The sequence below is a fragment of the Vitis riparia genome, chromosome 13 (assembly GCF_004353265.1).
Source record: "Vitis riparia cultivar Riparia Gloire de Montpellier isolate 1030 chromosome 13, EGFV_Vit.rip_1.0, whole genome shotgun sequence".
Classification (NCBI taxonomy): Eukaryota; Viridiplantae; Streptophyta; class Magnoliopsida; order Vitales; family Vitaceae; genus Vitis; species Vitis riparia.
This window is the reverse complement of record NC_048443.1, coordinates 7,608,813-7,636,646: the sequence shown is the minus strand read 5'-3', so window position 1 is coordinate 7,636,646 and position 27,834 is coordinate 7,608,813. Positions and strand designations below refer to the sequence as shown.

Below are 27,834 nucleotides of genomic sequence, written 5' to 3'. Positions count from 1 at the left end.
TGTGTGATCCTTTTGCTTGTGCCAGCATGCCCACCTGTCACATATGCAGGAGTTGCTGGTCCATTGTTTATAGGTCAATTGGTAGTTTAACATGGTACCGAAATTGTGGTTAGTTGGAGATCTCAAATTTAAGTCTTTCATTGATCTGTTATTTGTAATCCGCAATCTCTTTGGTGGTTTGGACACATTGAAGGATTATAGCCTATTTATCTGGTTAGTACTCCTTAACATTTCCTGGGAAGTTATTTCTTCTTACATAGGAGGGTGATAGATTGACTTTTGTCCTTAACTCAAGACTGTTTTGGTCAGTGGAATTGAAATGATTGATCAGATGTTAACTGCCAAGGAGTGCATTTACTCAAAATGCGGAGAGATTCTTAGGATCTTGTGAATGAGTGATAGCGAAAGGCTTAGGGCCATGCCAATTAGGACTTTTTGATTAATTAATTTCGGAAGGCATTGAAGGATTATGCCCTATTTATTTGGTTAGTATTGTTTATAAAATTTTCTTGAAAGTTATTTGCTTCTCTCTTAAGAGGGGTGATGGGTTGACTTTCTTAATTCCAACTGCCTTTGTTAGTGGAAGTGAAATCATTGATCAGGTCGTAATTTCCAATGAATGCATTTATCCAAGATGCAGGGTGATTCTGGGTATATGTGAAAGAGTGACATGGGAAAGGCATATAATCATGTCAACTGGGACTTTCTGATCAGTGAATTTGGAAAATAGTTCTTGATAAGTAATGGAGAAGTTGGATGTGTATCTGAGATTTTCTACTGCTGTTCTCTCTTCTTTTCAGCGGTTCCCATAGATTTTTTACCTAGATTAATCTTTTTCCTTTTTTCTTGGTTCTGGAGTGAAGGCAAAGGCGCAAATGTGAGATGTCTTTGATGTGCATAGACTGTTGTCCTGTAAACAGTATTACAGCAAATTAACTTTCCTATACCTCCTGGATTATTCTCTAGGTATGTTGGTTGGTTTTTAAGTCTTATCCAGAATTTATATTAAAAGCTGTTGTTATCATGTGAGAATTAGAGAGTGAGAGTAGTGGAAAACAACATTTAAAATGTTTTGAGGATTTGTAAGAAGGCTGGTAATTCTTTTTGGATATCTATTTTGAACTGGCAAGTTTATGCGGCTTATTTTCTAACTCCTTAGTTTATTGGAAATTTTTCTTGGCATATATCCATGAGATGTTAGTGGACATTTTCTTCTTTCAGTATCATTTAGAGTACTTCATGTTTCAATTTTTTCGTGGTATACCTTGTTGGCTGTTTTGACCGGAATTTAGAACTTGAGTTCCTTCTCCAAGAGCATCACCATGCCCTAGGGCTATGGCTGGAATTTTTTTTTCTTCCTTTTATTGATTAGCTGTGTATTTTTTTCTTTCTGAACTACTACAATACTTATTATATACTTATAAAGCACTTGTTCATTGTTCTTTTGATGTGGCATGACATTATCATGGGAGAACTTCGATCAGGGGATTCTGTTGTTTTAGATTTTGTAAGGCAAATGTGCTGATAAGTGTAAAATGTTTTTATGGAAAACTTGAAAGGTTCAAATTCTTTGATGTTTTTCCGTTTCCCTTTTGGTTTGGGAGAGCAGATCTTGTTGGTCTTATATGTGACTTCCATGTTACTTTTTCAATGTAGTAGTTAACAGATTCGACTCTTGTTATCTTTTTGTTCTTAACAAAGCTTTCCTTTTCCATCGCAAGTTAGTTGTCAACTGATTTGACTCTTATTTGTGTATAGGCCCCTGGAAAGAATGACAAAGACTTGCCATCTGATAGTATGGTTAGTGCAAATTTATTATAAACTCCTAAGATATGCTTTATGTCTTTCTTTAATTATGGAGTCATGTGTTTGTATATTTCATATCCTGTTTCATCAAGAAACAAAGACCCTTGGAATCACTTGTTGCTAGTTCTGAAAACTGTTGAAATTGGTGGCTGCTCTTCTTATTGAACTCTTAGTGGCAAGTTTTCAAATGTCAGCCTCAGAAAATCTGGGGTGTTGTGACTGAAAAAATATGTAATGTTGATGGATCTATTGATATTTAGGATAATGTATAAGCATTTGTGGAAGTACAAAAAACAAGGAAATTTTTAGTAAGAAAACATTGCTAGACAACTAAAAATTGATGATGTGGCCAGAAAAAAAAAAAAGAGAGAAAAAAAAAAAAAAGAAGATATGGCACAGTTATGAGGTGGAATTGTTTGTGAACAAGCATAGCTGATATGCTAACATGTTTAATAACATCTTTATCTTATGATCAATGAATGAATTTTGGATAAAGTATGTAAAAGTTTTTGCAGCACATTGAGAGCTTTAATAACTTCTTTATCTTATGATCAAACATGGAATAGCTTTTGTGCCATGTTGTAGGGTGGGGAATCTACCCACTACATACTTAGGCTTGCTTATGGGAGCTCCTTGCAAAACAACAAGGGCTTGGGATGTGATGGAATAGAGATTTTAGATACGGCTCACTCTATGGAAGAGGCAATACCACTCAATACTTTGATTAGAATTACACTATCTAGCCTACCAATTTATTTCATGTCTCTGTTTGTCATTTCGAATAAGGTAAGCTTAAGATTGGAGTAGATCTAAAATAAATTCTTTTGGGGTAAGGATGCACTTGCGAACAAACTCCATTTGGTAAATTGGTCTATTGCTTGCTTGGATGAAAAGAATGGAGGCCTCGACATTAGAAATCTATCCACTCTAAACAAGACTCTCTTTGGCAAGTGGAATTAGGGATATGTAATTGGGAGAGTCCCTTTGGAAATGGGTTATCAGGTACAGTTGTGGAAGACAATCAGAATGGGTGGAAGGTCTTTAAAAGTATATCTCACTTCATATTTTTCAAGGAGTTAAATTCGGAAATATAGATGGTATAGAGACTTGTCTTTGGAAGAGTTTTTCCCTACATTATTCTTTATAACCACCGCTAAAGATACATGGGAAGAAGAGGGGTGGGAGCAAGTTGGGGAGAAAGGTCGATGGAGTCCTCGCTTCTCAAGACAGTTTCGTGATTGAGAACTTGAAGGAGTGACAACCTTTTTACAAAGATTGCAAACAAGCTCAGTCAAGCAAGATGAAGAAGATAGAGGGGGTTGGAAGGAATCCAAGTGTGACAAGTTCTCTTTGAATACTCCTCCCTAGCCTAAGGAAGAAGAGAACCCTATCTCGCAAACACGGTTTGGAATATCTAGGTACATGTGGAGGTGGGATTCTTTGCATGGGAAGCTTCTTGGGGAGGGATTTTGACAATTGATCAGCTCAAAGGGAGGGAGGGATAATGATGAATAGATGCTATATATGCAAAGATGAAGAATAATCGATTGATGATATGCTCCTTCTCTGCTCCAACACAAGTATCCTGTGGCAGCTAGGTTTTTCTATGTCTGGTATGGTTTGGGTGATGCGCTCTACAATAAGAGGAACTCTATTGAGTTGGCATGGATTATTCATGGGAAAGAAACAAAATTAAGCTCCCTTTTGCCTGTTTTGGATGTTATGAAAAGAAAGAAATAGGAGGTCATTTGAAGATCTCGAACAGTCAGATCAAGCAATTCAATCTTCCTTGATGAGTATTTTTTAGAATGATTTAGAATGTACACAGATGATCATTCATTGATCATGATAGACTTTGTTGATTGGCTTAGTTCCAAGTAAGATGAGGGAGTTTTTCCCCCCTCCCTTTTTCTTACTTGTTGGTGCCTATTGTATACATATGTGCTTTGGTGTGCCATTTGCTTAGGCACCATAAGCTTTTATCAGGTTTTTGCCTATCAAAATAAAAATATTTTTCAAAAAATAAATAAAGCAAAATGAATAAAATATGGACTATTCATAATTATCAATAAATAAATAAAATATGGACTATTCATAACTATCAATAAATAAATAAATAAACAAACAAATAAATAAATATGTGGACCCTTGGTGTCAAACAAAATTAAACTTTGATAAAAGGAATTTTAACTGTTCTAGTTTGATTCTAGAAGGCACTGTTGGGTAATTTCTTCTTCTCTTCTGGTTATTCTCTAATTATCTGAATTTCTGTATTCTTTATTTAATTTCATAAAACGGTCATTGCTTCTCATTTCTCCAATCTACTTTAGTATTCCTAAGCTTCTTTTTACCTTTGGATTGACCCAAGCACCATAGACCCTTAATTAATTGCTGCCCATAAATTCTAGCAAGAAATTTGAGCAACTAATTATATCTAAACTGTGTTTAGTTCCCACACATATTTAACCAATAAACCTTAAAAACTTTGTTGAACCATGCAAACATTAAAACCTGAAGGTTCCTAAACCATGAAAGGCGTAGGCTCTAGAGAAAAGAGGATATTAGGGTTTTCCTTCATAAGAAGCTATGGATATGGTTTTGTTTCAAGAAACTAAGGCGGAATAAAAAAATAATACATTAGAAGTGTTTAGAAGGTTAGGCGTAGAGAGGGGGCTAAATTCCCCTCTTGGAGCACTTCAGGGGTTGTTTTGATTTTTGGAATTGCAATTCAATTAAGGTCAATGAGTTCATGACACGATCCTTCTCAGTGTTTGCTAGATTTTCTCAGGAATTCTTAGGGAGTTAGAGGATTTACTTGTCTTGACTTATTTGGTTTGTTTGTTTGTACTCACTTTCTCTCTCTCTCTCTACCCATCTCTCTCTCTTTGTTCATTTGAGTGGGGAAGGGGGAATGATGTTGGGCATTTGACTTTAATGTTTTCAAGAGATCATTGAAAATGTTTGGTGGCTCTAAAGTTACTACAAGCATGAGAGAATTTTATAAACTTGTCGAAAGTTGTGAGCTAGTTTGATTTCGAGGAATGCATCTTCACTTGGTCTAATAATCAGCATGACCTTGTAAGACTTTTGCCATCTATTGTTTGGGAATCAAGATTCCACCACTCTTCAAAAGGCTTTTTCCAAGTCATATTTTGAACTGTTATCCCTTTCTTTATTCCCCCTTATTTTGATTGTAAACAAACAATTCATTAACAATGCATTCACTTCATTCCTCTGGAATGAAATAAAAGGGAGTTGTTCCCTTACCTTAGTTTCCTATGTTTACTTCACTTCTGGAATTAGTAAAGGTTTGAGTTCCACCTCATTTTGCAAAACCCATTCCCCCAAAATGGAGAATGGGTTTCCTTGAGGGCCCCAAGGATTGGACAAAAAATGTCCTTGTCATGTTTTCATAATTATTTTAAATTAATATAATGGTATATTTAATTATGTTGAATTTAAACAATGATTGATATAATTAGATATTAAAAATATGGCAGGCTGAAGTATTAAAAATAATAATATTTTAGAATTAAAGAGTTATTTTAATATTTTAATTGACATAATAACTTATTTGATCATTAATATTTTTAATTAGAAGTTTTTATTTATTAAATAGTGTAATTCATGAGCTAAGTACATGCTTTAATTTTTTTGGTTCAATGAACTTTTGTAAATTAAGAACACTTAATATAAAAATTTTAATTATAAATATGAGCTTTTTGACATATTAAATAATATCCAACTAATGAACCTTAGCACATGGAAGTAAATTAATAAATAATTTCTTTATGCTCATTTTATTTTATTTATTTAAATATTAATTATCATTTATCAAATTCAGAGGTTGTAAAGAATATTAAGAATATTATCTTCTCAATAATTATTCCTAATCAATAAAATATAAACATGCTTAATCTAAATTCGTATGCCTAACTCTAATTTCTCTCACTATTTTCAAGATGAAGGTCTAACATTTTCAAGATGTAACATTCAAATAAGGATTATTTTAATATGCTTCATCTAAATCATATTAAAATTTTTGGTATTCCTTTGTATAAGGCATTATGAAAAACATATACATTTCATTCTGTTTCCTTACAACCAGTGAATAAATCAAAGGAATCAGTTTCATTTTGATTTTGTTGTTTGATAGTCTTGTTTTGGTTTTCTTTTATTCCATTTCCTTCCCATTTTAATTTGCTTTCTCTTCCATTATTTTTCTTGAAATTTTTTAAAAACCATCTAAACAAATTAGTAATTTAGTACTAGTCTTCTTATGGTTAGTGCCAACCCATTCTCTTCTCAAGTACCTTTCATTTTGAAAACATGTGGACCCACATCCTAGGTTTTGGGGTTTTGTTCAATGTTTGGTGGAAGGAGGCCTAGTTGTTGGATCAAGGTTATAAGTTTATGCAAAAACTATCTGATCAAAAAAGTTTTTGCAAAAACTATGGTTTGTCAAAGCTACATTGAAAGTGTGGAAAAAAGATATTTTTAGGGATATAGGAGAGAAAATAACTCAATAGTTGGCTCTGCAAAATTCTAAATGTTGCTTATAAGATGGCATGCTCTTTCTCTCAGATTCCTTGATCAACTAATCAAACTATAAACCAGTTAACAAAGTAAGGAGCAAAACACTTGGTTTCTTTTGTTGGAGACTTTTTTCCTTCCGTGAATATGTGGAGCTTTTGTGGCGTGTATACATTGCTTTTTCTGCTTATAATTTGGGTACATAGTTTTAAGTTTTGAGGAGCAATATACATTTCTACTTTTTTTATCAACAATTGTACATTTTGGTAGGATTGCTCATCCTTCTTTGTATTTACCATTCAATGAAATGAATATATTGTGTTTCTAATTGAAACAAAAAATTGTATTGTGCAAGAAGGATAAGAATATTTTAAATTTTTGCACTGCACATAAATGCATGGTATCTTCATAGAAAATAAGTTGAGAAAATTATTTTTCATAGTTGAGTTTCCAAACAGAGTTTTTATTGCTAAAAATAAATGACATCTGCTTTTAAGAACTGTTTTCGAAAATGTTGTCAAATAGGCACTAAGCTTCATTTGGAACATTAGTGGAGTTTAGAAATATGACTCCTCATGCACTCTCTCTCTCTCTCTCTCCCTCTTGCGACCACCCTCTCTCTAAATTGGACCATCAAGAAGAGAAAAGGGTGCACTCTTGATTAACTTTCTCCCCGCACTCAAATGTATTACACAAGGCCTTAAAGTAAGGTGAAAAAGAAGAAAAAAGGGGCCACTCTTGATTAAAAATTGGGAAGAGGACAGGTAGATAATCTTCTATAATTGAAGGTAAAGAAGTACCCCATAATTAGTTCTTCAGTGATATCTGCTGAAAAGTCAGAAATCTGATACACTTTCATATGGAAGCATCCTCCACAATTTCTGCCTTTTCCAAACCAAGCTGTGACATGGTAATACAAGGAAACTTCCTTAGGCGGCTGGAAGAACCCTAGTGCCCAGTTGAGGAAATTACTTCAAGTGTTAGTAGTCAAATTAACTAGACATGGTTGATCCATTCCGAATTTGCCTTATACAACATGACAATTGGGAAGAGTGCATCTCAATAGGATGATCAAAACCTGTCATCCAGACAAATAAACACCATGATGAGGACCAATCTGTATGTCACGGTCAATACTGAGAAGACACCTTTCCCCACTCCAACTAGCTAGCGGAGATAGGTAGTTTATTGTGTAATTTCTGAGATACAGGGAACATAGGCTTTCCTATTTGGAATGATCAAACCATTGCAAGCAACTGGTCAAGCAACTCTCTTCTCCCATCCTGCTGACCCATTTGGTAAATTGGATATGATAGGACACCATGAGAAGAAACTTGGAACAGTTACCTACTAAGGTGATAGTCCACAATGATAAGAAGGATGTGCATAAACCTGCAGGCAGGCAACTGAGCACATCGCTGTCACCCAATATTCACCTGCTGACCTTTAATCACATCGTATTCCACACTTCTGGCAAACAACACACTTATTATATGGTTTCTTCCTATGGAAGTTACTGGAAAAGTAGTCAGTCCCTAGTCATCAGTCATCCAGTTGATCTGCAACAATTTCATTTGGGTTGAGTTGAAATTATGAGTTCATTCTTGTGTGTCTTTCTTATGTGATAAGATTATAATTGCATGCTATGTTACATGTGTCATTGTTCTCTCATTATTTTGTATACTTCTCCAGCAGGCCTTTAATGTTGCTGGAATGCACTTAGAGCATCTATGCTTTGTGTTCCTTTTGATTTCATTTCTACTCACAGCTTGAAAGAACATTATTAATTTTTGGTTTAAGGAAGAAAGTTACAAAAGCATCTTTACTGCCCCTATTTTCTACAATAATGTATCACTATTGGTACTTATTTACATGTCTGCTTAAGTAGAATGATATGTATGCTTGCAGACATGGCTAGACATATATACATCTGTTTTTTTTTTTTTCATGTGCAATTTTCTTCAACCAAATTTCCTTGCTGATTTCAGAAAGAAGAGATAAAATCTTGTGAAGAGCGTGTGAAGAAACTGCTTGAGATGACCCCACCGAAAGGGAAAGAGTTTCTTAATAACATTGAGCATATACTAGAACGTGAAAAGAATTGGGTCTCTCTCTCTCTCTCTCTCTCTCTCTCTCTCTATATATATATATATATATATATATATATATATATCACCTCCCTCCCTCCACCTTTTCTTAATTGTGATATTTGTCATCTAATTTCCTTTATTCTAACACTTTCGTGCTTTTAGGTATGGTGGAAACGTGATGGTTGCCCACCATTTGAAAGACAGCCAATAGAGAAGAAAGCTGTTCAAGATGGTGCCAAAAAACGGTAGGCAGTATAGTGGTTAATTTGTTTTCAGTATGTTATCTATAATCTTATGGAGAATGTAGATATTGATGTGATTTAAGTAGAATAACAAAAGATGGGAGAGCAGAAAGAAGTCTTTCCAATTTGTTGGACTTGTGTTTCTATCCCAGACAGTTCATGTACATTATGGATAAGGGTTTTGGAATGATAACTTGCTAGTAATTGATATCCGCCAGATCCCACAATGGAACTGTAGGCCTCTGTCTGTTGTTGAAAATCTTCGCATTCTTCTCTAGCCAATCTTCCTCTGACAACAAATGAAAGGGAATACCTCTCACCTCAACCTGCCCAAGCTGGAAAACCCCCACAGCCCCACTTGAACACCACTATCAAAGATTTACTTGAACTATATTTTCCAAAACAAGATTGCCGATCCCACTTAAATATACCGCACCCTCCAAGAATTCAATAAAGAAGACCCCTTTTTTGCCAAGAAATGGCTGATATAACCGTTCATTTAATGCCTGAGGTCTCTAATCCATCCCAGCTAAAACCCTCTTTCTTGCTGCTAAATGCTTTTTCACAAATCAATGCTCTCATCCATATGCTGACTGCTGCTCAACTACCATTACATGGACTCTCATGTGAAACATTCATAAAAGTGTGGGATGGAGAACACTGCCTCACCATGAAACTTTTCAACCTCAGGAATGCCCTTGGACCAAACTGCACTTCACCCTTCTTGGTGTGAGAAAGGAGAAAATCAGGAATTTCAAATTAATCCAGTTGCTGCCATTAGGCCCCTTCAGAATTCTCGAAGGGGCAGGCCTTCTGTTCATCATAAATTCTGATAAGCTAATTGAATCTCTCATTCTTGTTCAAACCAATTTCAAATAAATGTGCCCTTGATCTTCCTCTAAACTTCCTGTAAAACCCCATATCCCTTGCCAAAGAACATGCCCTGTTCAACTGTTCTGTAGCCCTTCCAGTTGAACCCCTTGTCCCTTTCCAAATAAAAGTCTACTGAGCTCAAGCAATTTCCTCTCCACTGCACAGAATCTCCTTTCAATCTTTAGACCTCTTTCTCAGTCCTTCATTAGAATTACCTTTTCCCTTGTCAAACACACGTATTATACAATTTTGGGAGTTTACACCTATGTGGAGTTTAGGTTTTAAGGTTCCTTTTGTCATCTATAAAATCTTTTTCTTTTTTCCCTCTCAATTACCCAGAAAGATCTCTTGCATGCATATTTCTTAAACCAGAAAAAAACTTCCCTATTTATTTTGTTTAGAACTTATTCTTTAAGAAAAAAAAAATTGTAAAATAATTTTTCAATAACTGAGATTCAACCATGAAATGTATCAATCCATCACATTCAGATAACTTTACACTACTTATATTCTAACCAATTATATTCATTTGAAATTATAATTGTTCTGATTTTTTGAAGTATGCTTAGAAATTTTGTTTTCAGAAATTTCAATTACTGACAAACATTGACCTTAAAATAAGACATAGTTAAGAAGCGGAATCCACATGAGATCTTTGACTTTGATTCAAGAGAGAATTATGTTCCAATTATTTTTATACTTGTAAATCTGAATGACTTCAAGCTCTTTGACAGAGAGTATGTCAGTGGATTCTTAATATGGTGAAAATTCAGTACAAAATGGATTTTCATTTTGTAATCAAAGGGTTAATATGTATCCAGTGATTTTCTTTTTGCTTTTAATGTGTTAATTTTGTTCTTGTATCTGTGCCAACCAATTAAATTTGGAAAATGCTTAATCAACTATATATCATCCTTGTCATTGAGCAATTATGTTTATATTAAAATTTTTAAAAATGTTTTACTAGATCCATCTACAGCTGCTGATGGAATATGTATTTCTTTTCCAGTAGGCCAAGGTGGAGAATGGGAAATAAAGAACTCTCTCAGTTGTGGAAGTGGGCAGATCAAAACCCAGTATGTTTTATTCTCTCATTTACTCAATAGTTTTGGATGATAGGCAATAAATTAAGGTTGTCATTCATTTATACATTGTGCAGCTCTCTCCATCATAGAAAGAAATAGTATGATACTTCTTTGAACGTCAAAACATTTAATTGAGAAAGTCTGCATCACAGCATGACTGTGATCTCTACTCTCCAAAAAACCCTCAATTTCCAACTAGCCTGTATCCCCTGGGGGGCCTGCATTTGTCTTTGCTGATCTTGGCATTGCTTTCATCAAATAACCCATAATGTGGAAAACTTGATTCTCTGCCAAGACACTCCATCTCTTGAACCGACCCCAAAGCTAAACTAAGATGGTGTTTGTTTTTTTTTTTTTTCCCCTTAATCCTAAGTAGAACTTAAAACTAAATAGTATTTAATAGTGTTAAGTATTAAGTTGTTTGTTTTTATAATATTTTATTTCTATTAAACATTAAAAAATAAAGAAAAATCAATATGTTACTTTTTCTATTTAGTAAAAGCCAAAAATTTTGGATTTTTCTATTTAGCCAAAAATTTATAATAAGTCATGAAAAAGTAGAAAAACAAACAACTTAAAGTCTGAAAGCAAATTGCTTTCAGCAAAAAGTTAAAAAAACAAACAGTCTCTAAGTCTTTGAATGAAATGCCATTTCATTAAAAAGAAATGAAAATTGAAAAAAGAAAGAAAGAAAGAAAGAAAAGAAAAAAAGAAAAGTTCCTCAGTACATAATTTCCCATTCCCAAGGAGCTTTTGATATGGTTCAATGAACTTCTAATGCAAGTCATAGCTAACGAAATCTTGGAACAGAAGGTGTTTTTAAAAATGGGCTTTAAGAAGACAATCATGTTGATTTTGATTTCCTGGACCATACTCGGAATGGGAACTGCTTTAACATAAGATGGTGCTGGTTGATCAGGGTTTTTCTAGTCCTTGATGATCTAGCTGATGTACATGACAGGATAGCTAGGTTTGGATTAATGCTTCTAGGAAGCCCTAGAAAAGGGGATGTTTGATCCCCTTTCCTTTCTTGTTAAAGGGTGGTGGTGGATGTACTTGAGAGAATGGTTAATAGGGTGAAAGGTTTTAATTTTAGTCAAGAACGAATTACAGTTACCCATCACTTCTTTGCAAATAATACAACTTTTTCTCTTCTACTGAAAAGATTATATAGCCTGAAGCCTATCTTAAAGTCTGCAGGCTGGTGTCTAGTCTTAAAAAAATAAAAAATAAAAAAATTAACCTTCACTGAGTGCCTTGTGGAGGAGTCAACATCCATCAGGAAGACAACATAAAAATAGCCTCCTTCAATGGGCTATGAGACTATCAAGTGGCCTTTGAAATATGTAAAGGTATCCTGCTGAGAGGTGACATTAAAAGCCCAGGGATTTTGAGATCTATTTAGTTTAAGTGTTGAAGGAGCTTGATTGTTGGAAAAAAACCTCTGTCCTTTATGGGATTACTTTGATTTAGTCTTTCTTGGCCGACCTTCCAACCTGCTTGTTCTCTTAGGATTCCGGTTAGTGTACCTCCAGAATTGAAAGATTGAGTGAGATTCACTTTGGCCAGGTCATGGGGAATCTAGCTAAAATCATTTAGTTGGGTAGGAGGTGGCATTAAGCTAAAGCACAAGGACGGTTCAGGTCGGGGGAGGTTCCTTGAAAGAATAGGGCACTTTAGTGTAAATAGCTTAATTGCCTAAGGACCACAGTAAAGCTTCCTTCTCTCAAATCACACTCAGAAAAGTTGGTCTATCAATGTTGTATGGATCTTTTCACAGTCCTCTTTTCTAGATGTAATTTTCCTCAAATTCTGTTACCTTTTATTAAACAGGTTATTACCCTTTGTTGGTCCTATATATGAGGATTGGATTCAGTAAGGTGCTAACCTCGTGCATTTTTGCACACAATGACTGCTATCAAGAGTCAGATGTGCACATTTGCACTTTGCTGCATAATATATTACAATTGCACATGGCCTTAGCCCCTATTCTAGTACCTAATGATTATTAATTTTATAGAAAAGGAAAAGGCTTTTATATTATCAATTTTACGCACATATTAGTCACTACAAAAGTTTCTCACTTGACATGTGTTGCCCAATGAAATCCTCTTACTCATAACAAACATAAAGTAAGCTAGCTATCTAACAATAATTAATTCATAAAAATCCACATCTTACAATTCATAACTTCCTATTTCTTTTCCTTGTCGAGTGATGATCTCATTGTTGGTTTTTTTTTTTTTTACAAGGTTTCTTTTTGTTTAGGAAGTTGAATATTTGTTAGGAATATTTTTTACTGGAAGTCAAGGATGAGATTTAATGGTTAATACAAAAGATGGAACTTTCTCAGTTAAGTCTCTTTACACTTTTCTTGAGCTTAGAAGATCAGTGCCCTTTCCAATATGAGTTGTTTGGAATCCGTGGGTTCCTCCTAAGGCGTGTATTTTTTGCTTGGGAGGCGCCTTGGGGAAAAGTACTGACTCTTGATCAGCTCCAGAGAAGAGGATGGGTATTAGCAAATAGATGTTCTCTTTATCTTGTTGAATAGGAGTTGGTTGATTACATTTTTCTACATTGTGAGAATGGGGGCTTTTGTTGTCCCTTTTTGGTGTTTCTTGGGTGGTGTTGTCTTCTGTAAAAGCAACTTTGCTAGGGTGTCATGGCTCCTTTATTGGAAGGAAATGGAAAAAAGTGTGGGAAGCATCCCCATTGTGCCTTTTTTGGACATTGTGGAAAGAGAGAAATAGAAAAGCTTTTGATAATGAGGAACTTTTGAACCAAGGACTAAAAACTGGGTTCATTTGTAGCTTTTGATAGGTGAAGGGCCATTGTCCTTATTTGATTTCATTGATTGGTTGGGTTCTTGTTGAGGGAGGGAGTATTTTTGTCTCCCTTGTCCTTTTTTGGCGCCTTGTGGTGACTATCGTATATGTCCTTTATACTTTGGTGTGCCTCTTTGGTGCTTTATTAATATCATGTAAATTTACTTATCAAAAATAAAAAAGGTATAGGGTTGAATTTGGATCAAAAGAAAAAGAAAAAAATATTAGTATAGGGTTGAATGGTCATGCTTACCAGCTTGTTCAACCAAGTTACACTTGGATTTTCCAACTTTTCTTGAGGAAGTGTAAAAAGGGCTTTCTTTCATATCCAGAAACTTAATTCTTAAAATGTTATTACTCACACTAACCCTCCTGACGAACTTTCTACTTCCCTTCGAGACTCCAGACCTTTGCTTCTATACGACAAAAAGTTTTTTTTGTTTAGAAAAGTAAGATTCATTGGTTTGGGGAAAAGAGAAGAGATGAATGTTGAAGAGGAGCAATTTTACAATTCATTCATCCAGGCATAAGTATAAAAAAGGGGGCTTGATTAGAGGAGGAATGGAATTTCTTTTGAGTTTTATGAATTTTGAAGTTGCTATTGGACAAAGGTGAATTTTGGAGTGATAAGTGGTGCAGGGTGAGGTTAAGGCAAGCAGGTTATTGGTGAGATCAGGAAGAAATTAGGGTGTCGCTAGAAGGTGAAAGGGTTAAATGTGTTGAAATAGTTTTTGGCTTAACAATGGGCTGAAAAATGCTGCACAACCCCATTTGATTTTTAAGTTGAGTGTGGTTACTGTTTACTGGTAGGACAAAAATTGGATTGTGATAGTTATTGATGCATCTGGAACATGGTGTATTTAAGAATTGTAGCCAATTACTTCAAAAGGCAAAATAATTAAAGTTCAATAGAGAATAATTGTGGTCTAGCTGCACAATTGGCCCATGGGGCCCCTAAACAGCACATCCTTAGTAATGAGAATTAAATCATTATAGGACTTTCACCTCTCTCTCTCTCCCTCTTTTTCCCTTTAAATCTCAGGTTGATTGCTATGATATTTTAATTTCCAAATCAGTAGTATTATCAAGATCAAGAATCAAGAGGGCATTGATGTCTGATCGGGGAAAAAAAAAAAAGTGGGCATCGATGTGCTTCATATGGTTGAAATGCCACAAGATACCAAGATAGTTGTCTGTTTTTACCTTCCAACCATTTTAATTTAAAAAGTGTGTTATGAGATAGTTAGATCCATCTTGTATAACTTTGTTAATTCCCAAGTTACCAGTCTTTTGAGTGTTTCATAATACATTAATACTTGTTTTTTTTCTGATTTTGATATGAAGGGACATTCTAACAAAATATTATTTCATAGTTTTGGATAATCATTCTACTGTTCTCATGCCCTGGTTTTTTATTTGCCTGTCCAGACCCAAATGCTCTTACTGATCCACAGCGTGTCCGCACTCCCGCTGTCTCAGAGTATTGGAAACCCTTGGCTGAAGATGTGAGCATCCTCAGTTACTTCTACATTTCAAATTAATACAGTGATCTTTTTTTACTTTTGATTCCTTTTTTCCCTTCATAACATAAAAAAAAAGTTTTCTGGAGTTTTTCTTTCTGATCTTAAGCTTTTACTTGACCATGTGAACTATCATAATAAAGCTAATTTCTTGTTGGAATTGCAGATGGACTTATCCGCTGGAATTGAAGCTGAATACCACCATAAAAACAACCGGGTAGATGGTCTTACCCATAAACATTTAAGTTCCGTTGGTCTGCATTCCATATGATAAGCTTCCAGGAGGATATTACATCCCACTTGGTTCAATAACATGGGAACACCCAGTGAGAAGATGTTTTAGGAACTCTGGAAATGACGTAAAAATTTTGGAAACATGAAAAATGCTTAAAACATATGATTGCATAAAAATTAGGAAATATCAGAACATTTGGAAATGTAACTTGAAATCTAGTGGTTTCACTTGCATCTCAGTTGAAGAGAAGAACAGAACATAAGCCTAACATGATATTTATTAGTATCCAAAACACTCCCTGATGGGGAACAACGATGGAAACATCCTTTGAAGACTTATAAGAGAAGGGTTAAGGCTGGTTCCAATGTCCAAGCCTTAATATGGCATAGTTTGTTTGTTAAGTTTCTATTTTAGTTAGTTAAGTTTTTATTATAGTTGTTAACTTTTGTTAGGTTTCTATTTCTTTTAGTCTTCTTCTTGTATTAGAAAAGTTTCTATTTCTTTAGTTTCTAAATGATATTCCTTTCCTATATCTTTTCTTATTCTTACAAGGGAAGATAAGGAATTAGGAGAGTTGTCCTATTAGGACAGGGTCATTAGGACAGTTGTCCTATGTAACTTTTCAAAGTGAGAAGAGAATTTAGTAAAGGCTTCAGCATCCATTATGCTTCTTTTAAGGGTGTAATCGCCTTTTTCCTAACTGTGATTGCCTAGGAACCTTGGTATGATTGCTAAGGATATCTTTTTATTTTTCCAATCCATCTTTTAGTTTCTTCACCTTATTCCATAACACGAGAAAGTTGCATAGTGCTAGAAATTTTAGGATCCTACATCACTCCCCAACATTAGCAGTCAAACATCCTCAACATAACTTCTATGCTGATTATAACAATAAACAGTTCTTATAAAAAGGAAAATAGTATATTAAACAGTATATGTTATTACAACACTATATAACCCTAAATTATGGTGTTTAGGTTGTTGAATGAAATCAAAATAGTCACATGATCAGTGATCTAAGCATAAAAAGAAATTTTTACATATCTAGATACCAAGATCTATGGAAGTTAAGGCTGGATGAAACAACTCAAAGACACATACGATCAAGCAAAAAAATTTTAAAAAAAGAATGAAAATCTGATACATATATGCATGGATGAAAATTTTGAAACTATTGCTGAAATCTCACATATAATTTCAAGTATCACTTTATCCCAATGTGTTATCCATCTAATAAGATATCCTCGATTGACTTTTTAGTGAAAATCTCGAAATATTGTCAAAACACTGGTGATTATCACATAACTGCTGGGAACATGTGAAATTAGTGATGCATGTGCTAGACGCATGTAACATTCATTTTTCATTGAGCCATTGTGCAATTGAAAAGCGAGGAGCTGATGGTTGGACCAAAATTTCCATTATCAAATGCTTAGATTTTGGGTGGCCCTTGTTTGAAGTCATGTCACAAAATAATTATGAACTTTTAATGACCTTTTTCTCTCGTTCTCTTTGAGCTTTGTGCTTTGTTGGTTGACTTGGGTTTATAAAGATGAGAGGTTCTGGAAGAAGATAAAATTTCCCTTAGAGGAACAGAAAATAAAAAGGGAAAATGTAGCACTGTTGACCATGAGAGTAGCATCGGGAAAGATTGCCAATGTTGTGGTCAGAAAATTGCATCAATACCCCTGAAAATCTATAGCCCCATGTTATCTTGACTTCATTAGTCATATTCATCTTCTTGTCACTGATGGATCCTCTTAATTCATTTCTAGAATTATTTATGGTAGGGAAGACCATCCCTTATGCCATCTCTTCCATCACATTTATTCTCTTTTGAGTTTGAGGTGTCTCTGCATTGCTACCAGAATCCTGAAATTCTGGATGAACATTTAGATTGAGTTATCAAATTTCATTTGGGGTCTTATTTATCCTAATGAGCAAATATGAGGATTTCTTAGTATAGAAAGTTATCAGTGACTGCATTGTGGGAGAAAAGTGGCTTCTCACAAGTTCCTATATTTCAATTACCAAGGAGTTTTCAAGAGTTCTCTATATCTATATATCTATACCTATATATAAAGTAGGGTGTCTCAAAATGTTGACATAAGAGGTTGTGCTCTGTCGACAATAAAATGTGGTTGACAGATCCACCATCTTGCTTTCTTCAAAAGGTGCATTGAGTTTTTCATGTGTTATGCAAAGCATGAATTTTAGTATTTTATTATATTTGTAATGTTGTCATTTGTCTTTATGTCAACTTTCCTTTATATAAAAATGTTTTGCTTATTTATGATGCAGGTTTATTGCTGGAAAGGTCTTCGATTTGCAGCTCGGCAAGACTTGGATGGATTTTCTAGAGTATGATTTACTTTTTCTACAAGATACTAGTTAATTAAAGAAGTGGGTTAACATTTGATTTAACAGAATGGTTGGTTTTGCTGCAGTTTACTGAGTATGGAATTGAAGGGGTTGTGCCTATGGAACTTTTGCCTTCAGATGTCCGGTCCAAATATCAAGCTAAACCAAGTGACAGGTCTAAACGTGCTAAAAAAGAAGAAACAAAAGGTGCTGCACAACAAGCAGAGGAAAACCAGGTATTTTTGGCAGTATTAAGCTTTCCAATGTATTTTAATCATTCCTGAAAAGTTGATTGTGGAGCTAACATGATTTTACAGTACTGTTTTTTAATCGGAATTTGAAAAAAGCTTATAACCTCTGCCTTTGTAGTGCCCTTAATAACAAGCCAGGGGCCCTACATTGATCTTTCACTGGGGCTGAGGATCCTCTTGGCCAAATTGAGTCACTTCATTCTGAATATATTGAATTTTTGATACTTTCTCAGCCAGCCAATATCATGTAGGTCCTAAGGTCAAAGAACAATATTTGGAGCTTGTACTATGAAAATCTTCTGCCGAAGGCCTTGATTGGTCTTGTGTTAAACACAAGTGCAGTCACATTACTGGCTAAACTTAGTAGAAACTAAGCAGTATGAAACAAGACTGAAATGCATGGATGAAGGGTGAAATCACACATTTGATGCCTACTTTATTCTGTGTCAGAGTTTGCTAGAAAGTATAAATATTGGTACCAATTTGGGCATATTTTGAACTAGTTATGGTCGCATGGTAGATTTGCCGGGATCTGCAGTAAGATTGCCAACTCATTTATTTATTCCTTATGATTGTGGTTCTCAAAAAAGAACCTTGCTGTGTTTTAAACTTCAGGATAGATCATCTTTGATTTGGTAAGTTTTGAGAGTTTAAGATAGGTAAGGTATAAGTTCAACCGTTGAAGGAATGTTAATTTTATGAGTTAAGCCTGCCTTGAATTATGGAGTGTCAACCTTTTATATCTCTCTGCTTCCATCCTGTATTACCTGCCCTTTTTGAATTATAACTTGTAAGAATACAGTTGGCCACCTTTTCTAAAATTTAGCTGCTAGAATTTTGTTTTAAGAGGCTATATGCATCAATTTTCAGAAATTGTAGTGGATTCTGTATAAGTAGTGTATTGCCTTATAAAAAAATGACCTCCGGGATTGAAAGTTTGTATGGTCATTTTTTTGCCTTTTTGGTGGTTTTTAGATGTTTTGTTTTATTGTTATTGCAAGATCGCAACACCTGCGAGTGAGATTGATGGGGAGGGAACCAGAGTTGATCTTGAAGCCTCAGCAGCACCAATGGACACTGATGTCACAGCCACAACTCCAACAGCAGATGAAAATCAGAAGCAAAGCTCTGACACCGATGCGGGTCAGGAGGCAGGGCAGTCAGAAGCAGAGGCTGGAATGATAGATGGGGAGACAGATGCAGAGGTTGATTTAGATGCAGTTGGCTGAGACATGCAGGACCAGCATTCTGGACTGGCCTTAGTAGTTGACCCAAAGCCAAAATTACAGTGCTAGCTGTTTATCTCTCTTTACTAAACAAGGCAGTAAGCATTATATCACTGATAAATGCAAATAATATCGTCACAATTTTTTAGGAACATTTCTTTGTAACATTAATTCCAAACTTTGCAAAAGCATTTGATTCCTTTCTCAAAACACAGCCTTGTGTTATGAAGAAGTTTCACCACTACAACAACACATCCATTGATTACAGTATGAAATATAAATACTCAAATCATGAAATCCCCATTCCACCCACAAAATGAGCTTGACGAAATAAGATATATTCACTTCATGAAATCCTAAAATGGTAATATTTTAAACAAGTATCAAGCAAGTAGAAACGATGGTGTTCATCTCAGCAGGATTAAATGGCATCCCTTGGTGAAAAAACACATTCCGAATTTTGAAGATACTGTGTTCTGAAAACATGGGCAACACTAGTCCCTTAGCTTACTGTGCCACTAACCCCATCATGGTTTCTGCAACAAAAGTGATTTATGGTTATTGACAGCAAATGAGAAGCAAGTAGAATCCAATTTTATAGTTATTTGAGCAGGTGATTGGCTATGGTACCTGCATTGGGATATACAGTTCGAATTCTGATGGGAGTTCTTTGAAGCAAAGGGGGTCAGAGAAATAAATCCTTCTCAGCAGGCAATTTGCATGAACCTGAACTCACGATGTCTCAACATAGTCAGCTCCATATGCTCTTCTGGTAAAATCAGCAAGATTCCACTACATTGTATTCCATCCCTCATCCATTACAGCATATATATGGCTTCACTCCAGTCATGGCCTACAACATGTTGACATATGATCTCTCAAATATGAATAGGAAGTGCACATCACCAAAACACCATGTTCAATTCAAAAATTGATTTATTTATTTATTTGTGAGAATGTGATGGTGAACATCAAAAGTATAAATTTTGGAGATTGACTATATATATATATATATGTATATGTATCAACAACACATGTATTCAATATAAATGTATACATAGTTTAGAAGAGAACACTAAATTTCAATTTTCAAGCCATAAAACCATGCTTTTGGTCTTCCCTGGAAAAGAATATCAAGGTGCATGAGATAAAATGCTGCAACTTAACTAAATGAATGGAGTATAGTTTGAATAAGAAAAATTACAATAAAACGATGCATGAGATAAAACATTCTCATGTTTCAGCGGTTAGCCCTTTGGAAGTGATTTTAATTTGGATTCCATTTGCATTATCTTCTACTTAATACAAAGTCCTGAAACTAATACCAAAGACGATAAGAGTTGTATATCATGAATAGGTGCACCTGCTTGAATCTAAGGTGAGAATGGACAGTTCTACTCGTGCTTCTCACCAAAAGAATTTGTAGTTGTAAGTATGGTGCACCCTGCATTAGTGAAAATATAGAGGGAATGATGAAGAAGTATGAAAACATTAAAAACAAAAGGATGGAGATTAAAGGCAAAGAATCTAGTCCATATAATTTTATTATTTGCATGTTGTAGGAGATCAAAAAGGGAATAAAACCTTATAGGAAGGGCATTCGTTCCATATAAAGAGAATGCCAATCCCATACTATTTTGAAAACCCACCATTTTGTCAAATACTTGAAAGAAAAATGTAATGAGAAGATGAGATGAGAATAAGACGCTAATAGAGATATACTACATCAAAAACAAGCTTTTTAGCCTAGAAAGTAGAGAAAGGGTGATTTCAAAATTTAGCACTATCTATTAATCACTTGAAAATTTAATATCATGGACAGATTACTTTGCAAATAAATGTTCACAATTACTTGAAAAAGGCCCAATAAAAAAAAAAAAAAGGAAGTTGCACACTGTTATTAGTTTAGTAGGAGTTGCACACATATTTAGTTTGAAAAAAGGGAAGCTCATACAAAGATAGTTTCCATAAGGATGCTTGTTGAGATTAAATACATTGGAAACATGTAAAGGAAATTAATTGTGTATGAAAGAATTTACCTGGAATAACTTCTTGAGCCCATGGTTAGGAAATTTTGAACTTCTTCGACCTTCCTATTTTTCTCCTTTTCATTCTAAATTTACATGGGAGAATTTGATGAACATGAAAAGTAAGAAGTGGCATAACAGATAAGATAGGACGTGTGTGTTCAAAATGGTGAATATAAGAAGGGAAAATATTTATGTGAAGAGAAATAGGATTCTTTAATGATGACCGAGTAAACTATCATTTAAAAGAAAATGTATTTAAGAAGAATAAGAGCAAACAAACACCTTCTCCTAAAACAAATAAAAAAACCTTAGCGACTCCCTGATCCATAGCCTTCAAGATACAAGAAAAGGGAAGAAAGTCATGTAATTAATCCCAAACAGATAAGATGAAAAACAATGCATTGAAAACTGTTGGAAAGCATTACAAAATTTGTCAGAATGCTGAAAAACAGGATTAATTCAAAAGTTTGAGAAAATCAACACTACCCACCTCCCTTTCTGCAAGCCACATTTTCAAGTCGGTGGAAAAATCTTTCTCAATTTTGATAATAAAATAAGATAGGTTTCTTGCAATATTAACAAACAAGACAAAGTCAATTAGAAAGCATTCCTTATTATCAAATGCAAGCAGATAAATTTCAAAATTAGAAAAAAATAAATAAATAAACTTTATCATCAAGGACGCCATCAATTTCTTTGCAGGGGATACATAAGATATTGGCAGGATGAAACATAAATTAATATATATTTCCAATAAACAAATATTGCCCAAGATTCAACACAAAAGTGAAAAAGATGCCCTGGGTTCCACTTTTTCCTCTTTTTCAACTTTCATGTACAGTAGGGGATTCAATGAATATGAAAGAAGTGGCAAGTTTCATACCAGATAAGGTAAGAATTATATGTTGTGAGATCATCTCTGCTTAGACTTCCATGAAGAGAAACTAGGATTCTTAATGCATACATAGGGGATGTGGTCAGATGTGGTCATCATCACTACAATCTTCTCCTTTCTCTTGAAAGCACCTATATTTAAGATTGTCTTTTGGCCTTCCTCTACAAATTAAGGAATGTTAGCTTAGGATCCTTCTCAACCTATAACACTTCAAGAGAGTTGCGAACTTGGGAGATGCTTTAGAGTCCTTGAACCTACTAACTTGTACCAGCCAGCAAACTGCATAAAAAGGACTGAAGCTTAAATGAAATTGAATTAGGAAGTAACAATGTCATTTTATTAGCCAAATTGAAAAACACACCATGTACATGAGTTATTAACAATTATGTTTTTGTTAGGAGATTATTTCCTTCTGCAAATCCTACATGTACCGATGTATTAGTTTAATATTGAAAAAGGTAAGAGTTGTACATTGCCAATAATATACCTGATTACATACAAGAGAGGGAATGGATGGCTCTACTTCTACATGTACTTGTCATCAGATATGGGGTTCAATAAGATGCAAGAGTCTACGGAGGCACCCAATTAAACTTCCCATTGCTAAAGACCCGACGGTGAAACGCTTTAAGGTACCGATTTGTAACATATAACTTCCCTTAAAACAAGTCTATTTACTTGCAACCAGAATCTTGAAGATTTTCAAAATTCAATTGTAACTCAACTCTCGCAAGCAACATCAAAAGTGAACAGAACTTAATCTGTCAGTATTTAGGATAACTACTGTTGCTATGTGGCCTTCTCAAGTATTCAAAACAGAGCAAACAGAGTCAAAATAATATGAATGGCCAAGATGTGACTTTTTGGATATTCACAAAAGTGTGAACAATAAATAAATAGTCATCAGCTTCCATCAAATCCCAGAAACAAAATTATTCCAGTAGGTGGTTCCTTCAAATACAATCACTTAGCACAAGACTTCTTAGCTTCGATGGTAAACTATAGCATCAGTAGCATAAGGCTACTGCAACAAGTTTTCAAGAAAATAGCTCGAGTCACAATGATGAAACTTTGGATGATCATTATGGAAAAAGTAAAACAAAACTAATTAAATATATAAAATAAACAAATGAAAAGTAGCCCACCTTATTCTCACTGGGTTACCCTTGATTCACTCATCGCAGTGTAAACATTGCTTTGTAAAGAAGAAAAACAACCGAGAAATAGCAAGTGCCCACACAAGATTCACTCCAAACTTAGAGTCTCCAACATGAAGTCCAAATTCAATTGGACAGACCTACAAATTCCAAAGAAGAAAGAAATATGGTGTTATCATAAATAGATTAAAAGCAAAAAAACATTTTACTTTGAGTACATGTCTAATGAGGGAAAAAATGATAAGATTTAGCATTTTTGTATTAGCATTTATTAGTTGTATTCCAATTATGCAGGAAATTGAAATTCAAGTTGAATGAATAATTGTGGTCCATGATGCCTGTAAATTCTGTCAAAAGCATCTCCCAGTCAAAGTTCAAATAAATAAAACAAAGTGAAAGAATGAATTAAAGAATAAAAAGTATTGCAGGAAAATTATATGCGGTGACATTTGTAATTAGAAATTGAAAGAGTAGGATTTTTTGTTGAGTGTTGAGAATGGGAAGTACCTGGTTGAATAACGTCTGCTCTCATTTGTTTTGCAGAGAGAAAATTGAGTGAAGGAGTGAAGGTCTCAATTGTCGCCTATATAAATGGCGGGGATGTGGGCAATGTGGGGCCAATCTTCTCCTCTGCCCTTTAAGCACCTCTTTTCTATGATAGGACAACCCCGGATCTGAAGCCGTCCGAGTGTTGCTGGCAGCCCTTCCTTCGGCAAAAACTGCTGGAGCTTTGGACAATCCGAGATACAAAGATCTTCAAGGGAAATGAGGGTCGGGAGAGACATGGAGGCCATGGATTCCAGATTCTGGAAATTTCCAATGTGAAGACTGGTGAGAGATGTAGGAAGACGAAGGTGGCAGTCATCATGACCATGTGAAAATGAAACCACATTTTGATATCCACCTGGAGCAATGGTGAGTACTTTGAGAGAGAGGAGCCTGTTGAGTCCCCACTCTGACAGAGGCGTCTTCAGATTCTCACAATCGGTAATGTCAACATTTGTCAAGTTGGGGGCGAAACCCAAACCCCGTTCCGGAAATGACTCTAGACTCGGACATCCACTTATATACAGATCTTCAAGAGAAGTGAGGTTTTGCAGATGTTTGAGACCCTTACATCCCTCAATAGAAAGAAATATGAGGTTGGGCATGTGATCCGGCAGCAATTCCAGATTCCCACAATTCCAAATGGCGAGGTGCTTAAGGGTGGAGGGTAACTCACCACTTGGAAATGAGGTCAGAGATGAACATCCCCAGATATTTAACTGCTCGAGATTGCAATTGCGCATAATACCCTCCGGTAGGGACTTGACATTTTCACAATCTTCAATTATCAGTTGTTTAAGTGAGGTGGGTAATTCACCTTTTGGAAAGAAAAGGAGAGATGGACAACTCGTAATTGCCACTCTTTCAAGGACACATGAGGAGTTGGTGTTGTCACCATCCATCCTCATCATCATCCAATCACCTGGTAGTGCCTTGATACCCTCACAATCATACACTCGAAGTTTCCTTAGCATGGGCGGCCACCCTTTCTCCAGAATGTTCATAAGCTTCGGACACTTTTCGATTACTAACTCAGTTGCTGACCTGAGACTTTGCAATTCATTTGGCAGCTTCTCAAGATTTTCACACCCTCGTATTTCCAGATATTCAAGACTGCATGGTAGAGCTGGCTCCTCCAAGGATACGAGTCCATCACATCCACACACCCTTAAACGCTTCAGCCCGCCAAGCTTTTCTAATCTCAACCATCCCACCTCTTTGCAATCTCTGATTTCTAAAGCTGCAAGGGAGTTGAAATCAACTCCAATTCTGCCCAACACTACTTCGTTACATGCTATTAAGTTTAATTCATGGAGAGATAAAACTTTTGGAAGCGGAGGAATCAACTTTGGACATTCCACTATCTCTAGCTTTACGAGGGAACTTAACGAACTGGGTAACTTCCCAGCCAATTTTGGACATTGCGTCATCCTAAGCTCACGGAGGCGAGGAAATAATCTTTCTTCATCAATGAAACTGCGAGAACGCCATTCTTCCCACTCTGGCATATCCGAAAAGGTTAGAGACTCCAACGATTGAAAAGACTCCACATTCTGCCCGTAAAAGTCAACATCTATATTTTTTATTCCACTCATTCCTTCAATGCGCAAGTTTTTGAGCGAGGACAATTGCCCAAGAGATGGTAACAGTGTGCAGTTTCTGCAACCTTTGAGACACAACTGCACCATCTGTGAGAATGAAGGGTTCCGCATCCAACTTGGGAATATTCCTCCACCATAAAATGAGATGGTGAGTTTTTCCAGATTTTTATGGGGTTGAAGCAACTCCAAAACTTGCATTTCATTCTGTTCATTGCGAGTATCATCAAAATCATTGCCCCATTCCATTGTTAAATCTTTAATATTATGCTTCCCCTTCAAATCCACATCCATTGCATCTTGAGCATCCGCCACATTATGCAGCCCTAAAATGGAAAGTGTCCCTCCAATATTCGACAACTTCTTCAATTCTTTTATACTTGATGAGCTATTATTTTTCTCCACGATAAATTTTGATAGTGTTTGCAAATTTACCAAGTTACTTATGCGTGGAGGCATGTTCTTTAAGCTGCTTGTATCGGTAATATCCAGATGTCGAAGATTAACCAAATTCCCAATGTCCGTAGGTAAGATTGTAAGATCCCAACATTCACGCAATATTAGTGCTTGTAAATTGTAGAGCTTACTTATCGATTCTGGTAGCCTTTCAATTGAAGTCATGGAAAAATTAAGATACCGTAAATGCTTTAAATCTCCGACTGAGTCTGGTAACTCTTTTATGTGATACCCACTCAAAGATAGCCCTCTTAAATATCTTAATTTGGGGAACAAGCAACTAAACACCTTACTACTTAAGTGACCCCTTACATCATCAATTGGTAACGCTATAAATGTTCGTAACTTCTCTACTTCCTTGAAAGCTTCAAAATTTTTAAAGATCCCAAAATAACAACGATTATATGACACATGGCGAGTGTCTTGTAAAATGGTATGGTTCTTATCATGCTTCAACTTATCCTCCAAATTGAAACATAGTTGTCCAGCAACTGATTGAGCAAGATCACTAATGAGGTCGTGCATGACAAATTGTGATCCACCACTTCCAGATTGTTGGAAAAATGACCTCGACACCAATTCACGAAAGTACTCACCACCTAAATCTTCCATTTGCTTATTTCCTTCCAATGGTTGAATTAATCCCTCTGCCATCCATAACAAAACTAGCTCAGTTTCCCTAAATTCGTAGTCTTGAGGAAATGTTGCGCAATAAACAAAGCATCTTTTTAGTTGCGCTGGAAGATGATGATAACTCAACCGTAATGCAGGAATGATGCCACATTCAGTATCTGGTAAGGTCCAAATTTTGCTATTCAATATATGCTCCCATTCATTGTCTCGCTGTTTGGAGCGTAAGATACCACCAAGCACCTTTGCTGCTAACGGCAAACCACGGCACTTCTCAACAATCTTCTTGCCTATTGATTTTAAATTCGGATGTTCTTGGATGTCTCTGTTTTCAAATGCATGTTGTACAAATATTGACCAGCAGTCATCGTCTGATAAAGGCTCAAGTGAGTGGTGGTAGTTATCAGATGGTTGCATTATTAATGCCACTCCTCGATCACGTGTGGTTACTATGACTTTACTTCCTTTAGCCCCTCCCCTGAAAGGGGATCGCAAGTTATTCCAATCTTCATAGTTCATGTTCCAAACATCATCCAGGACAAGCAAAAACCTTTTTCCAGCTAATGATTGGCTTAATTCAACTTGGAGTCGATTGAAATTGTTGAAATCGCTGCTCTGGGGAGAGATGTCGCTGAGAATAGCCTTTGTTATTTTCTCCACATCAGACTCAACAGACACACAAACCCATGCTCTTGGACTAAAATGCTTCACCACCGCATCATCGTTATACGCAAGTCTGGTTAATGTGGTTTTACCCAACCCGCCCATACCAACGATGGGGACAACAGCAGATTCATCACTGAGCAGCAAATCTACGATCTTGTTTTTGTCATCGTCTCTTCCATGAACTTGTGGTTCATTAAACAAAGATGTGGTGGGTGTTCTTTTCCAAGTAGTAGTTGTTGTTCCTGCAACCTTTTCCAAACCCAGTTGGGCTTTGCGTGTGGAAATATCTTCCAAGCGGCTGGTGATATCCTTGATCTTGGACCCCATGCTAACATTAAAAGTAACATGACTGGGAGTGAAACTAGTACAGCAAGAAGGGATGAGACTCCATACCTTGCTCGTGGAGGCAGCAGCCGCCTGAGGTTGCACTGCCAGCTTGCGTCGCAGCATTTCGGTGTTGAACTCGTCGAGGATGTCCTCCATGTCATAGGCCAAGATCCTGAGGTCAGCAAGCCAGAGTTTGACAGAGGAACTTGCAATCTGCTTATCCTCGGCGTCGTTGAGCACTTCACGAATATTGAAGAGTTGGGTCTCCCACTTCTTGAGTTGAGAATGAATGTGTTCTTGGCGGGCAAAACTGAGGAAATCAGAGGAGGCCAACTTATCAAACAGCACTTGAAAGGCGGCAGAAAGAAGAAGCTCTCCAACAACCTCCATGGTTGGTCTGAACTTTGAAGGGAAAACGCAGAGAGAGAGAGAGAGAGAGAGAGAGAGAGAGAGAGAGAGAGAGAGAGAGAGAGGGAGAGAGG

At 35.8% G+C, this 27,834-nt stretch overlaps 2 protein-coding genes across 19 annotated transcripts in view; one reads left to right on the top strand and one right to left on the bottom strand.

Moving 5' to 3' along the window:
- Window positions 1-19,257, top strand: part of LOC117929199 (THO complex subunit 1) — a 46,798-nt gene extending 27,541 nt beyond the window's left edge. The window contains exons 13-21 of the mRNA XM_034849473.1: window positions 1,759-1,800; window positions 8,328-8,444; window positions 8,592-8,674; window positions 10,554-10,615; window positions 14,883-14,959; window positions 15,141-15,191; window positions 17,511-17,570; window positions 17,657-17,806; window positions 18,823-19,257. Coding sequence (XP_034705364.1) covers window positions 1,759-1,800; window positions 8,328-8,444; window positions 8,592-8,674; window positions 10,554-10,615; window positions 14,883-14,959; window positions 15,141-15,191; window positions 17,511-17,570; window positions 17,657-17,806; window positions 18,823-19,050 — 870 coding nt within the window. The 3' untranslated portion in view covers window positions 19,051-19,257. The remainder of the gene's footprint in view (window positions 1-1,758; window positions 1,801-8,327; window positions 8,445-8,591; window positions 8,675-10,553; window positions 10,616-14,882; window positions 14,960-15,140; window positions 15,192-17,510; window positions 17,571-17,656; window positions 17,807-18,822) is intronic.
- Window positions 19,258-19,344: 87 nt separating this feature from the next.
- Window positions 19,345-27,787, bottom strand: LOC117929197 (putative disease resistance RPP13-like protein 1). 18 transcript variants are annotated; one of them, XM_034849467.1, is made up of 7 exons: window positions 24,275-27,787; window positions 23,637-24,223; window positions 21,961-23,269; window positions 21,568-21,643; window positions 20,411-21,160; window positions 19,678-19,900; window positions 19,345-19,583 (listed from the first exon to the last, which is right to left on the bottom strand). In XM_034849467.1, the coding sequence occupies exons 1-2, from the start codon at window positions 27,740-27,742 to the stop codon at window positions 23,702-23,704; spliced, it is 3,990 nt and encodes a 1,329-aa protein (XP_034705358.1). In that variant the 5' UTR covers window positions 27,743-27,787; the 3' UTR covers window positions 19,345-19,583; window positions 19,678-19,900; window positions 20,411-21,160; window positions 21,568-21,643; window positions 21,961-23,269; window positions 23,637-23,701. The 18 variants fall into 18 exon arrangements, with proteins under 18 accessions (XP_034705358.1, XP_034705359.1, XP_034705355.1 ...); XM_034849468.1 differs by lacking the exon at window positions 21,568-21,643 and having other exon boundaries at window positions 20,411-20,491; window positions 21,087-21,160; XM_034849460.1 differs by having other exon boundaries at window positions 19,347-19,583; window positions 20,411-20,491; window positions 21,087-21,160; window positions 21,568-23,269.
- Between the last annotated feature and the right edge of the window lie 47 nt (window positions 27,788-27,834).